This window comes from Hemicordylus capensis, chromosome 2, assembly GCF_027244095.1.
Source record: "Hemicordylus capensis ecotype Gifberg chromosome 2, rHemCap1.1.pri, whole genome shotgun sequence".
NCBI lineage: Eukaryota > Metazoa > Chordata > Lepidosauria > Squamata > Cordylidae > Hemicordylus > Hemicordylus capensis.
The window spans coordinates 397,263,605-397,277,495 of record NC_069658.1 but is presented as its reverse complement, the minus strand read 5'-3'; the positions used below and the strand labels follow the sequence as shown (position 1 = coordinate 397,277,495).

Genomic DNA, 13,891 nt, shown 5'->3' with positions numbered 1-13,891 from the left:
GCTTCATGGGTGGTGCCTGGCACTCCATGGGAAAAACCTAACTTTAATAGTCACAGCTTACAGTTTGGTAAAAAAACACACCCAAAAAACTTCAACACCTGATTTATCATCATTTTTATGAGTTGGCTTGAGAGACTGTGAACAAGATAAAACAAGGCCTCTTATTCTAGGTGCGATTTTGAGATCAACAATAAGTAAATAAGGAATACTTCATTGTAGAACATAGGAACCTGTCATATACTGAGTCAGACCCTTGGTCCATCTAGATCAGTATTGTCTACAGAGACGGGCAGTGGCTTCTCCAATGTTGCAGGCAGGAATCTCTCTCAGCCCTATCTTGGAGCTGCTGCCAGGGAGGAAACTTGGAACCGAGATGCTCTTTCCAGAGCAGTTCCATCCCCTAAAGGGAATATTTTACAGTGCTCACACATGTAGTCTCCTATTCATATGCAACCAGGGTAGACCCTGCTTAGCTAAGGGGACAAGTCATGCTTACTAACTGCTACCACATGCTTGTAGTGGGCTAACTCAGGATTTCTAGCAGCACACTTTTTTGTTTTCTCTTACATTTGCACATGAATATTTCCTCTCTTTAGCAGAAACTGTATAACACGAGCATTGCACATAACTGCCAGTGATATTTTCTCTAATTCCTGCTATAGACTTAACTCACTGTAGCTCAGTTCAATCCACAGGAAACTAGGGATATGCAAGCCGGCTCGAGTTCGAGCCAGCTGACACTCAAGCCAGACCAGACCCGAGGTCAAGCTACTTCCACCCCCACCCCAAACCCTGGGCTGGTCTAGGGTCAGTTTGGGGGATTTTAAAAGAAAGAAAATGGTGGACTTACTGCCATTGTGGGGACTCGGGGGTGCTGCCATGGCCGCTGGGGGTCTCCTGTGGTTCCCCCCTCCCCTGCCAATCTCCCCCCAACCATGCAAATGGCTAGTGCGCATGTGCGAAGGCCTCCAAAATGGTTGCTGCCAGCACAGAGAGGCCCAAAACAGGCCATTTGAGACTGGGAAGAGGCTGGCGGGGGGGAGGGGTAACTGCAGGAGACACTTCTGCAACCACGGCAGCATCTCCTGATGACCATCAATGGCAGTAAGTCTGCCATTAAATCTTTTTTTTTTTTTTTTTGGTCTCTCCCCCTGCCCCCTAGCCGGACCCAAACTGGTTCAGACTTGAGTCAGACTGGGCCCAGCTCTACTGTGCACAAAACCTGACTGGATGCAGTTCAGTTTGAGTCTGGTTCAACTTGAACCAAACCAGGTTTTCAGTTTTGTTCACACCCCTACAGGAAACCAGTACATAGTAACATAAGAAAAGCCCTGCCAGATCAGGCACAAGGCCTATCCAGTCCAGCATCCTATTTCACACAGTAGCCCACCAGATGCCTCTGAGAAGCCCACAGGCAAAAGGTGAGGGCATCTCTGCTCTCTTGCTTTTGCTCCCCTGGGACTGATATTTGGAGGCATCTTGCCTCTGAGGTTGGAGGTGGCCTATAGCCACCAGACTAGTAGCCATTCATAGACCTCTCCTCCATGAATTTGTCTAAGCCCCTTTTAAAGCCATTCAAGCTCATGGCATCACCACTTCCTGTGGCAGAGAATTCCAGAGATTAATTATGTGCTGTGTGAAAAAGTACTTCCTTTTGTTGGTCCTAAAATTCCTTGCCTTCAGCTTCATGGGATGACCCCTGGTTCTAATGTTGTAAGAGAGAAAGCACGAAATTTCTCTCTGTCCACTCTCCACTCTATGCATAATTTTATCATGTCTCCCTGTAGTCACCCTTTTCCAAACTAAAAATCCCCAGATACTGTAGCCTTGCTTCACAAGGAAGGTGTTCCACGCTCCTGATCATCTTGGCTGCTTTCTTTTGTACCATTTTCAGTTCTACAAAGTCCTTCTTAAGACACAGTGACCAGAACTACATGCAGTACTCTAAATGTGGCCACACAACAGAATTGTATAAGGGCATTATAATATTAGCATTCTTATTTTCAATCTCCTTCCTAATGACCCCTAGCACGGAATTTGCTTTTTTCACAGCTGCCACACACTGAGTCAATACTTTCAATGAGCTGTCCACCATGACCCCAAGATCTCTCTTCTGATCAGTCTCTGACAGCTCAGACCCCATCAGTGTATATGTTGAGGGCTTTTTTGCCCCAATATGCATCACTTTACACTTGTTAACACTGAACTGCATTTGCCATTTTGTTACCCACTCCCTAAGTTTGGAGAAATCCTTTTGGAGCTCCTCACAATCTGTTGTGGATTTTACTACCCCAAATAGTTTGGTGTCATCTGCATATTTGGCCACTCTCCTGCTTATTCCAACTTCATTTATGAACAAGTTAAACAGCACTGGTCACAGTACAGATACTGGTGGAAGCCCTCTTCTTACTTTCTTCCATTGTGAAAACTGTCCATTTATTCCTGCCCTCTGTTTCCTGTCCTGCAACCAGTTACCGATCCACACGTGAACCTGTCCCCTTATCCCATGACTGCTAAGTTTACTCAAGAGCCTTTGGTGGGGATCTTTATCAAAAGCTTTTTAGAAGTCCAAGTATACTATGTCAACTGGATCACCTTTATCTATATGCCTACTGACATTCTCAAAGAACTCTAAAAGGTTAGTGAGGCAAGACTTGCCCTTGCAGAAGCCATGCTGGTTCTCCTTCACAAGGCCTGTTCTTCTATATGTTTAACAATTTTGTCCTTAAGTATGTTTTTCATCAATTTACCTGGCATAGAAATTAAGCTAACTGGTCTGTAATTTCTCAGATCACCTTGAGTCCCTTTTAGAAAATGAGTGTTACATTAGCTACTTTCCAGTCCTCTGGGATAGAGCCTGATTGTAGGGACAAGTTACATATTTTTGCTAGGAGATCAGCAATTTAACATTTGAGTTCCTTCAGAACTCTTGGGTGGATGCCATCTGGCCCTGGCGATTTCTTAATTTTTAGTTTTTCAAGGATGTTCTATGTGAAAATGCTTGTGAAAATAAATGGACCATAACTTTTTCCAGAAGCTCAAGAACTGGGAGAAACTGCTGTGCATTTCTGCAAGGTCATTTCAAAGCCTTCAGGACACTACTAGACAGGCCCTGCTCCTCCCAGTCACCATCCTCACCTTTCTAAAGGAAGGGATTTTGAACAGGGCCTTGTTAGCTCAGTTGTAGCCACAGAGAAATATAACAGCTCCTTTTGGGACAACAACTAATCACATATTTAGACTTGCTCTCTAAGCAAGATGAGGGAAATGGCTCCCACTATCATAACAAAATCTCACTAACCCTGATCTGCCAGATTGAATGAGGGGAAAGGCTCCCTTGTCCATAAAAGTGACATCGTAGGGAGAAATTTGGGCAGGTGCAGCTTCTCCCCCATGTGTAGGCACACCATCTGAAATTCTCTGCACAACCGTTAAGACACAGCCACGCTGTATTGAATCTGGCCATCCTGAGGCATTGAACCAACAGTGTCAAATATGATTATCAACAGGGTGAAAGGTATCAAAACCCCAGGTGATTAATTTTGTCATTTTTCCAATAGCAAACAGGAAGTGCCAGAGCATGACAGCAATCATGATGGATGTCAGTGGAGTGGCCTGTATCAGGCTAGCATGAGATGTCTGTACTATTTTATTGAGTGACAGAAGCTATTGGCATTATCATGCTTTGCCTCCCTATGGCAGGGCTCCCTTCCCAACGGGCTCTTTAAATATCACCTCTTGCTTTGATCTTGACAAGAGATGCCAAACCTTTAGGGCTCTGTTTGAGCAAGCCAAACAACAGAGATCAACACAAACCCATATATCTCATACAGGGTGACATCTAATTTCTTTACCTAAGAGTATTATACTTGGGGTTGGCAGTGCTACAAGCACAGCAACCCTGGATGCACATCAGTGGCGGCCGATTTCCCCAACACAGCACTTTCTGCTAGGCTCAGCAGGCACTAAAGTGTTCAGGCTCTATCTTCTTTCTACCATTGTCATTTCCCCCTGTCACCTCAGTGTCCATGATGCACAATTTTCTGGTCTCTCATCTGCAGCAAACAGTGAGCACTGCAAAGAGCATATTAGGAAAGAGATCCAAGGAAGAACTGGGACTAAAACATGCTTATATTAGGAAAGGAGGGGCTGTAGGAACAACTAAAAGGAAAGGAAAGGTTGTACCATCAAGTCAGTGTTGACTCCTGGCGGCCACAGAGCCATGTGGTTTTCTTGGTAGAATACAGGAGGGGTTTACCATTGCCTCCTCCCATACAGTATGATGAGATGATGCCTTTCAGCACCTTCGCTGCTGCCCAATATAGGAGTTCCCCTTATTCTGGGAAACACACCAGCAGGCTTTCGAACCAACAGCCTCCTGCTCTCTAGGCAGGTTAGTTCCTCGCTGCGCCATTAGGTGGCTTCAAGAACAACTGAAGGGTTTGGTAAAATGAGGATGTGTTCTGAAAAGTGATATATTGACAGACTGAATATAGGAGTCTGGTCTGGGGGAGGAGAGCTGGGCTTGTGGCAGCAAGCATGAATTGTCCCCTTTGCTAAGCAGGGTCTGCCCTGGTCTACATGTGTGAGCATTGCAAGATATCCCCCTCAGGGGATGGGGCCACTCTGAGAAAAGCACTTGCAGGCTTGCATGCAGAAGGTTCCAAGTTCCCTCCCTGGTATCTACGAGACAGGACTGAGAGAGACTCCTCCTTGCAACTTTGGAGAAGCTGCTGCCAGTCTGTATAGACAATACTGAGCTGGGTAGACCCATGGAGGCTATCCACACGAGTAGTGTGGAGAGCCATAATTCGTTTCGGGGGAGAGCGGGCTTGACCTGCTCTCCCTGCAAACAATCAGGTGTCTAGCCCTGGGCTGCCGCCCATGTGATTACCGGCCCCGTCACGGAGCAGGTTGAGGCACTCCCGGCCCCTGGAAGTCTGAGAATTCCCCATATGAGTTGCCTCCCTGTCAGGGGTCTCCTTGTGAATTGCCGCGGCATGGAGCCGCACCATGGTGACACACGACCAGGTAAATGGGGTTTGTGGAGCCTGCGCACTGTGAACCTCGTTTAAAGGGGGGCAATTACGCGGGCTTGCTGCCAGGAGCTGCTCCTGTTGCAGCACACGACCCGCAGAAACCAGGCTGGGCTTCCTTAGCCTGGTTTCTGCAGGACATGAGAATAGCCTCATGGTCTGACTCTGTATAAGGCAGCTTCCTGTGTTCCTAGTAAATATGCCAACATATATCAAGGCATCTTCCTATAAATACAATAGGAAGATAACCAAATGGTGCCACTACATATTTCCAAGCCAAAATTAACTGTGCAGTCAGTTACACAAAAAAACCCACACAAAATTATCTCAATACTGGATGGGTGGTACTTTCATTCAAAAGCTTCAAACACTTTCTTGAAGAGGTCCAGGTGAGTTTTGTTCTCAGAATTTGGAAGGAATTCTTGGCTGTACCATGCTGGTTAGTGACCTCCACTTTTATTCCCCTCTTTCTTAGAGTGTGAAAAGGATTGTTTACTCACCTGAGAGAACCTATAGAAGCAAGTGTGTGTTTGACCCCCACATAGAGACATTCAGGGAGCTACAACCAATCATAACCCCCTTGATGTTTGTACCTGTGTGAGACATACGGTCGAAGCATGCATTTGCTGGATTAACTCATTACAATTTTACTGGTATACATTTGATATTTCACATACATCTTTAAAAAATGTAATGTGTGAAACAGTCCTGAGGCATATAGGCTTGTTTTATTCAGTCCTTGTTCCATAGGGTTGTGTGTAGGGTTGTGTGCCCCTTACTAAACTCCTGGGCTTTGCTGAAAACATGTATGCACATTTATGAGTGTATTTGGGTGTTCAGGTCTCTTTCTGAGGAGTGAGCTGGGCATGATGACCCCAGGATCTTTCCTAGCTTCAGTGAACAACATGGAGCCTACCTGGACTCCCAAGATGCCAAAAATGATGAAGAAAGCACAGCAAATAACAACAATGTTCCCAATGGGTTTCAGGGATGACATCAGGGTTTCCACGACCAGTTTCAGACCTTGTGCTCGGCTAATGACTCTGAAAGGGAGTGGGGGGACACAGACAAAAGTAGCATTTTAGCAATATCCTTACAATATACCCTTTCATGCTCAAAGGGAGTGGAACAAAAAAGCAACTTGAAATAGAAAACAGGCCAAATATAAGAGCCTTCAAGAAAGGATCAAAGGACTGAAATCTGAAAATAGAAAAGATATAATGGAAATGTAAAATTGGCAACGTAATGTCTGACACCTGTTCAGCACAATAGATTCCAACAAGATTTCAGAGATGGAATTACAAGATCTCTATGCTTTTAGATGACATGCCTATCCCACAGTGATAACCACAACCACAGGGTAAATTTGGTATCTGTACAGCATTATCAATTTACGACTGTACTCTGTGTCACTTCCCCTTAAATTCTGTTCACTTTTGTATGTTTTCTTCCACTTTCTTGAAATAAACTCCTTTATAGGACTGTAACCACACTTCTGTTCAAAAGGTCTTCCCCAAGTCTATAGAAAAGTAAAGGCAGCTGCAAAGACACGTTGATGATTCTGGATTATCAATGGGCATCTTATGTTTAGATAATAGGTAAAAGGTAAAGTAAAGTGTGCCATCAAGTCGATTTTGACTCCTAATGCCCACAGAGCCCTGTGATTTTCTTTGGAAGAATACAGGAGGGGTTTACCATTACCTCCTCCTGCACTGTATGAGATGATGCCTTTCAGCATCTTCCTATATTGCTGCTGCCTGATATAGTACCAGCGGGGATTCGAACTGGCACTCTTCTGCTTGTTAGTCAAGCATTTCCCTGCTGCACCACCTGTGACTCATACATCCTTGCAAATGACTATCATATAACCAGTGGATTAAATCATCATTTAAAATATTTACTACCATTAATAAAATGGGAAAACTGCAGCAACTGATAGGTCCAAGTACCTTTGAGATAGCTTTTGAGAGAAGTAGGAATCCTATCAAGCTCCACTTGGAAGATAATGGACTGTGGCAAATGCCATAAGCATCTAAATGTTCTGTGATCGAGGTTGTAGTGGCACAAATCCTAATTGGCAATGTTAACCTCAAACCAGCTATTTTTCCTATCATTTTTCTCTAAATCTAATGTCAGTGGATTTTATCATTTTGTAGTTGCAGAAGCTTCTGGAGAATTAACGGACGTTCTCCAGGACTTGATGTCACAGAATTTGGCAAATGTTGACCATGGCTTACATGTGCCTCAGCATAACGCTGGCATTGCAGAACCACCCATGCCATTGCAGGGTTCTAACATGTGGCAACGGTGCTGTGCAATAGAGCAGTCCTGGAACTATGGACCTCTTGTGTGATCACACGTTGCACGCTACCGCCATTATTCCCAATGGAATATGTAGGACTCTAAGACATGTGGCAATGATGCTGTGCAAAAGGGCTGTATTGGAATTATTGACCTCTTGTGTGATTGCACGTCATGTGTTACTTCCATTATTCCCAATGGAAGTAGCACATGATGTACAATCACACAAGAGGACAATAATTCCAATTCTGCCCTCTTGTGCAGCACCATCACCACAGAGCCCCACAGTGGTGTGGGTAGTTCTGCAACGTCCATATTATGCTGTGAGACATGTAAGCCAATCATCACAACATTCCTAAAGAATTTTGCCTAAAGAAAGCTTGAGGTCATACACTCAACAGTGGCAGTGTTGAACATACCTTCCATCCAGACGATCGATGAAGGACTGTATGGTGCACCCACACGATCAGCATTGCTCTGAGCAGCATGGATCTCTGGAGGCCAGAAAAATGAGTCCCAGCCTCCAGAAATCCCAAGATGCAGCATGGAAGCAGCGCAGTGCATTGAGGAATTCCCCCTCTAGCTGGGCACTCTACGCACCTGGCTCTGCCTGCAGCCCAAGCATACAGACAACCCTGGACCTGCGGTTGAGGGCATGCTTGAGCCCTCTAACCCCAGTCAAGGGCTGGGGCTAAAGGCCAGGCTGGCAGGAGCAGAAGCTCCAGGATCTGATACTTCTATTGTTCACCAGAACTCTTGAACTTCCTAAAGATAAGGAAAATTCTGCAGTAGAATGATGCAAATTAAGGACATTAGCCTACTATATTCTGATTTAAGGACATTAGCCTACTATATTCTGATTTCAGAAAATGGAGGCCAGCTAAATGCATGTATGTGTAATTCACAGTTGCCAGTCTAATGCCGCCAGTCATGTCCTTATTTTCTCTTCAACTTTTAACAATACAACAGTAGCTTCAGTAGTGCTTTGGTGCAAATCCCAGGGTCCTAGACTGAGAAATTAAACTCTATTCTATTTCACCTTATGGACAACCCTCTCAGTTCTTGCAAACTGAGTTTGGCATCATTTATCAGACTTTGGCCTTCCTGCCCCTTGGACAATCGTTTGCTTCTGCTAGGAGTTTGAATGGATGGGTTTAATCTAACTCATTTTCACTTTCAGTGAGTCCTGATTAGGATTTCTGAGCATGGGGCTCATTAGAGAATTATCTCTTTCCTTTATCTATTTCGGTGTTTGTCAAAGCTTCAAAGTTTATATAGTTCTATATTTTAAAATAAGACAATATCAGTTCTCATCAGAGCTGCAATGAATATAAGACTTCTTCAATTTATTGTCATTGTTTACATTCTCAGCCTTTGATAAATACTCTCATTGCTTCTGAGCCCCTAGAGAGTTTCCCTTAATGTAATTGGCTTCATCTGCATTGATTGATTTCTTGGAGATCTGTGGAATGGCATTATATCATCCAAACATGCGGTAGCACCAGTCAATGGATTTACATTTTTGATACAATTTATTCATTTTGTTTCATTCCCTTGGTCATCTATTTGCTTTGTTAAGCAACCTTTGTCGGTAAATGTCCCCTGGAACTTTTCTTACAAGCTTTCCAAGACAGACAGAGTGATAGGTAAGAGTTTGGGGCAGATTTGTGCCCCAATCTGTTTCCCCCAGTATGAACTATACTATAAAATCATGCACATGACCTTCGGCCGCCGCTTTCACAGGCTGCAGGGAAGGCAGGAGCTTGTTTGCCTTCCCTGGCTGATGAATGGTGGCCATTCATGCCTTTGTGACATCACGTGCGGCCACAGGAACAGCAGTATGGTGAAGGCAAGAGCTGGGAGTGGGAGGATTTCCCCCTCCCACTTCCCAGGGTGCCCCATGCCATGAGTGAGGCTGCTACACGCATTAGAGTAGCTGCTGTGCTTGGCGCGGCAGTTCCTCCCCCCATCCCTTGGCTTGCTGCCAGAAGTGTTAGTGGGCCGGGGCTGAGGGAGCCGTTGAATCCGGCTACAATTATGCACATGATCGCGGGCCAAGGTTAAGCGAACCACAGTTTTGCTTAATCTTGGCTAGAAGTTCAAAAGTGGGCCTAGGTGTGGGGGCAGTGCCAGGATCAGGCTTGATCCTGATGCTTCACATGTGCATCCTAGCCCAGGCTGGGCTGCTCTAGCTTGGGCTAGGCTAAGTGTGTGAATACCCTCTATGAAGACCCCTATCTGCTCAATACATAGTATTGTCCCTGCCCCTGTTTTGTTAATGCACCAATAAATACAAATCAGTTGCAAGTTATCAACAGCTTTGCTTTATCAACAACTTTGCTACTGGCAATGAACAGAAGCATGCCCTTTCAACGTGCATCTGTATGCATGGGTACTGAAGTCCTTGCAAAAAGAAAACGGCAGGTTTGGATGGGTTTAAATGCATGGTCAGCTTACGGATTTACCGGCTCGGAGGCAGCAGGTCACCAGTGAGCCCCACTGAGCACCTAAAGACAGTGTTCGATACACACAAGTGAAGACCACCTAAGTCCTCCGTCAGGCACAGATTACTGATGAGAGCCATATGCCCCTGAACATGCAAAAACTGCCTTAATGCGGCCTGAGACCATGGTGTCACTTTCTCAACCATGCCTGGGCCTGCTCCCACCACTTTGTGACTGACAATTTTTTAAACTGGAGATGCCAGGGATTGAACCTAGGATTATCTTCATGCAAGGCAAGTGCTCTACCACTGACCCATAGCCCTTCTTCCTAGGGACTGCATAGAAGAATATAATATCCTACATCACGTCACATCACACCTATGAGTTCACCTTCCACCTCACTATGATGCAACTAAAAGACAATTGCATTTTATATTTCCAGACTAGATTTGCTGCCTAGGAATAGTGCCAATCTCCACCCCCCACTCACCTCTGCCACCCAGTCTCTTCAGTTGCCTACACAAGATTCCACTATAATTTTCTGCATTAATCCAGAAGAATCCTCAAAACAATTAATGCACATTAGAGTCCTTAATCCACCCATATAGGCATGTGTTGAAAGTTTATAGACGTTCAGCGCTTTGGTCACTCTGATTGGGACTTAAAGGGGCAGTGTAACTAACCCACAGATCTGAGAAATACATGTGCCAAGCCATTGTGAACGAGTTCTGATTCTTGTGAGCACTTAAAAAGAGACGTTTCTGAAGTATATCTCCAATACTCCAATGCCTGTTTCACTCCCCCTCCCACAGCACACCACTGTTTAAAATTGTTTTGGTCTGACCTGAGCACCTCCATTCTGTCATACCTTTTATGCAGCCCTTTGAATAACTCCAGATGGCCTGATGGGGAGTTCTCTCTACTACCACACTAATCAGTGACCTTCAGGAGGCAGCATCACTCTTTAATATAGCACAAAATTTCATAACTGTGGATTAGATTATACTGCAGCAGTCGGGGAGAGTGAACAAGCAGTCGATAGGCACGGCAGATCCACACGCAGGACAGCAAAGCAGCTAGAATCACTGAACTGCCTTACCAAGGACAAAGCTGACCAAGGGCAGAACTGGACAGGTTACCAAATGAATTAAGGAGGAGTTTGCATGCCTTCTGAAAGCCACCAAGTCGTTCAAGGACAAGCTCTGTCCTTAAGATGTTTACCCAAATAAACACAGAAAAAGCCAGCCCTTGGTGCCTCAATTATTTCTGTAATAATGCTATATGTACCTGTGAATCAATCTATCTTCTCCTTCTCAGCTCTTTTGCAAAAATGCTACCAGTGGAAAGCTGTGGGGGGGCAGGGGCAAGAAGAGGGTGTTTGGGATTTTACAAGCTTTGCCAGGGAGAGGGCCTCCCAAATGCCCCTTGAACATACAAATATGAATATATGAAATAGCCTTTAGATTGAATCAGGCCATCAAGCTTAGTATTGCCTGCCTCAATGGGCAGCAGCTCTCTAGGCAGTGGTCTTTCCTAGTACCCACTACCCAAGGTCCATTTCACTGAAGAGGCCAGGTGGGACCTGGGACTTTCTTCATGCAAAGTGTGTATCACTGAAATGAAGCGGCAGCTGTGAAAAAGGCCAATTCCATGCTAGGGACCATTCAGAAGGGGATTGAAAATAAAACTGCTAATATTATAATGCCCATGCAAAATGATGGTGCAGTCACACCTGGAGTACTGCGTACAATTCTGGTCACCACATCTCAAAAAGGCCACTGTAGAATTAGAAAAGGTACAGAAGAGGGCAACCAAGATGATCAGGGGCCTAGAGCACCTTTCTTATGAGGCAAGGCTACAACACCTGGGGCTACTTAGTTTAGAAAAAAGACAACTGTGGGGAGACATGATAGAGGTCTATAAAATCATGTATGGTGTGGAGAAAGTGGATAGAGAGAAATTCTTCTCCCTCTCACATAATACTAGAACCAGGGATCATCCCATGAAATTGATTGTCAGGAAATTTAGGACCAGCAAACGGAAGTATTTTTTCACACAACACATAATCAGCTTGTGGAATTCTCTGCCACAAGATGTGGTGAAAGCCAGCAACCTGGATGGCTTTAAGAGGGGCTTGGATCACTTCATGGAGGAGAGGTCTATAAACGGCTACTAGTCAGAGGGCCACCTCCAGCCTCAAAGGCAGGATGCCTCTGAGTACCAGTTGCAGGGGAGTAACAGCAGGAGAGAGGGCATGTCCCCAACTCCTGCCGGTAGGCTTCCAGTGGCATCTGGTGGGCCATTGTGTGAAACAGGAAGCTGGACTATATGGGCCTTGGGCCTGATCCAGCAGGGCTGTTCTTATGTTCTTAAGTCCTTCCCCCTAGAAACTGCACCATCACTCCTTTCCCTTGCTTCAAGGAGTTATAGCAATGCCTCCCATGCCATGACAACAGTAACAGCAGCGATTACTCCAATGCTCTTTAGCATCTACAGGAAACCGCTGGGAGAGATCATCAGGAGGTTTGGTGCTGGGTGTTATCAATATGCTGATGAAACCCAGATTTACTTCTTCATGTTAACCTCACCAGGAAATGGCATATCTTCCCTAAATGCCTGCTTGGAAGTGGTAATGGGCTGGATGAGGGATAACAAACTGAAGTTGAATCCAAATAAGATGGAAGTACTGACTGTGGGGGGTCGGGAGCTGAGAGATGGTTTAGATCTGCCTGTTCTGGATGGGGTTACACTCCCCCTGAAAGAGCAGGTATGTAGCTTGGAAGTGCTCCAGGACCCAAAGCTCTCCCTGGTTTCTCAGGTTGAGGTGGTGGCCAGGAGTGCTTTTAATCAGCTTCGGCTGACACGGCAGCTATGTCCATTTCTAGAGGTGAATAACCTTAAAACAGTGGTACATATGCTGGTAACCTCCAGACTTGACTGCTGTAATGCACTCTATGTGGGGCTGCCTTTGTATGTAGTCCAGAAACTACAATTGGTACAGAATGCGGCAGCCAGACTGGTCTCTGGGACAACACGAAGGGACCATATAACACCGGTTTTGAAAGAACTGCACTGGCTGCCTATATGTTTCTGGGTGAAATACAAAGTGCTGGTTATTACCTATAAAGCCCTTAATGGCTTGGGATCAGGTTATTTAAGAGAGCGCCTCCTTTGTCATGAACCCTTTTGTGATCTTCTGGAGAGGCCCGGTTATGGTTGTCACCAACATGTCTGGTGGTGACAGCACTGAGCTTTCTCTGTGGCTGCCGCAGGGCTTTGGAATGTGCTCCCTGCTGAAATAAGAGCATTTCCTTCTCTGTTTGTTTTCAGGAAGACTCTCAAGACTTTCCTGTTCTCACAAGCTTTTGGTTAGAATTATAATAATTTTTATAATTTGTTTTATATTGTTTTTATCGTGTTTTATGTATTTTAACATGATTTTTAAGGTTGGGATTTGTGCACTGCCTAGAGATTTACATATCAGACAGTATAAAAATATGAGAGGGAGAGAAAGAGAGAGAGAGAGAGAGAGAATGTACTTCTGCATAGAGTCTCAGACACCCCAGACCCACTGGGAGCCCTTGTAAAGTTCATATCAATTTCCCATAGTCAGCCTCACCCACAACCACTTTTGACATTCCTATTTATTTTTAATGGAGCCAAACTTTAAGCACCTGAACAGTAGTCCTATGGGTAGAATTACTCCTGTTTAACACTAGGAGTGACTTTTGGTATCCCTCTGAATAGTTTAGAGTACACTCCTCCCTAATCACTTGAAGCAAGAAAACCACATTAGGGATTATATTGCTCTTCTGCTGTCTCTCACTAAGCACTCCAGCCCATGCAGTCCCCATGTACAATAATAGAAATCACACGTTCCCAACTCCATTACCTCTCTTGAGCAATTATAGCAAGAAATTACACAGAGGATTGCTTTACATCAGATTAATAATAGAATGCTGGATCCTCTTCTTCAAAAAATTTAAAAGGGAAGCAGATGGATAATCTTTATATAACTCCTCCAGCAACAAAACATACATGGCAAACATGTCCATTTCTAAATGTGCAGGCCTGGTTCAGGTACATGTGATATGTATGGCAATAGTGTCA

At 44.8% G+C, this 13,891-nt stretch overlaps 1 protein-coding gene across 4 annotated transcripts in view; it reads right to left on the bottom strand.

Moving 5' to 3' along the window:
• CACNA1G (calcium voltage-gated channel subunit alpha1 G) overlaps positions 1–13,891 on the bottom strand; it is a 492,338-nt gene that overhangs the window by 84,046 nt on the left and 394,401 nt on the right. For all 4 annotated transcript variants that reach the window (XM_053297969.1, XM_053297972.1, XM_053297970.1 and 1 more), the window contains one exon: positions 5,953–6,079. In XM_053297969.1, coding sequence (XP_053153944.1) covers positions 5,953–6,079 — 127 coding nt within the window. The remainder of the gene's footprint in view (positions 1–5,952; positions 6,080–13,891) is intronic.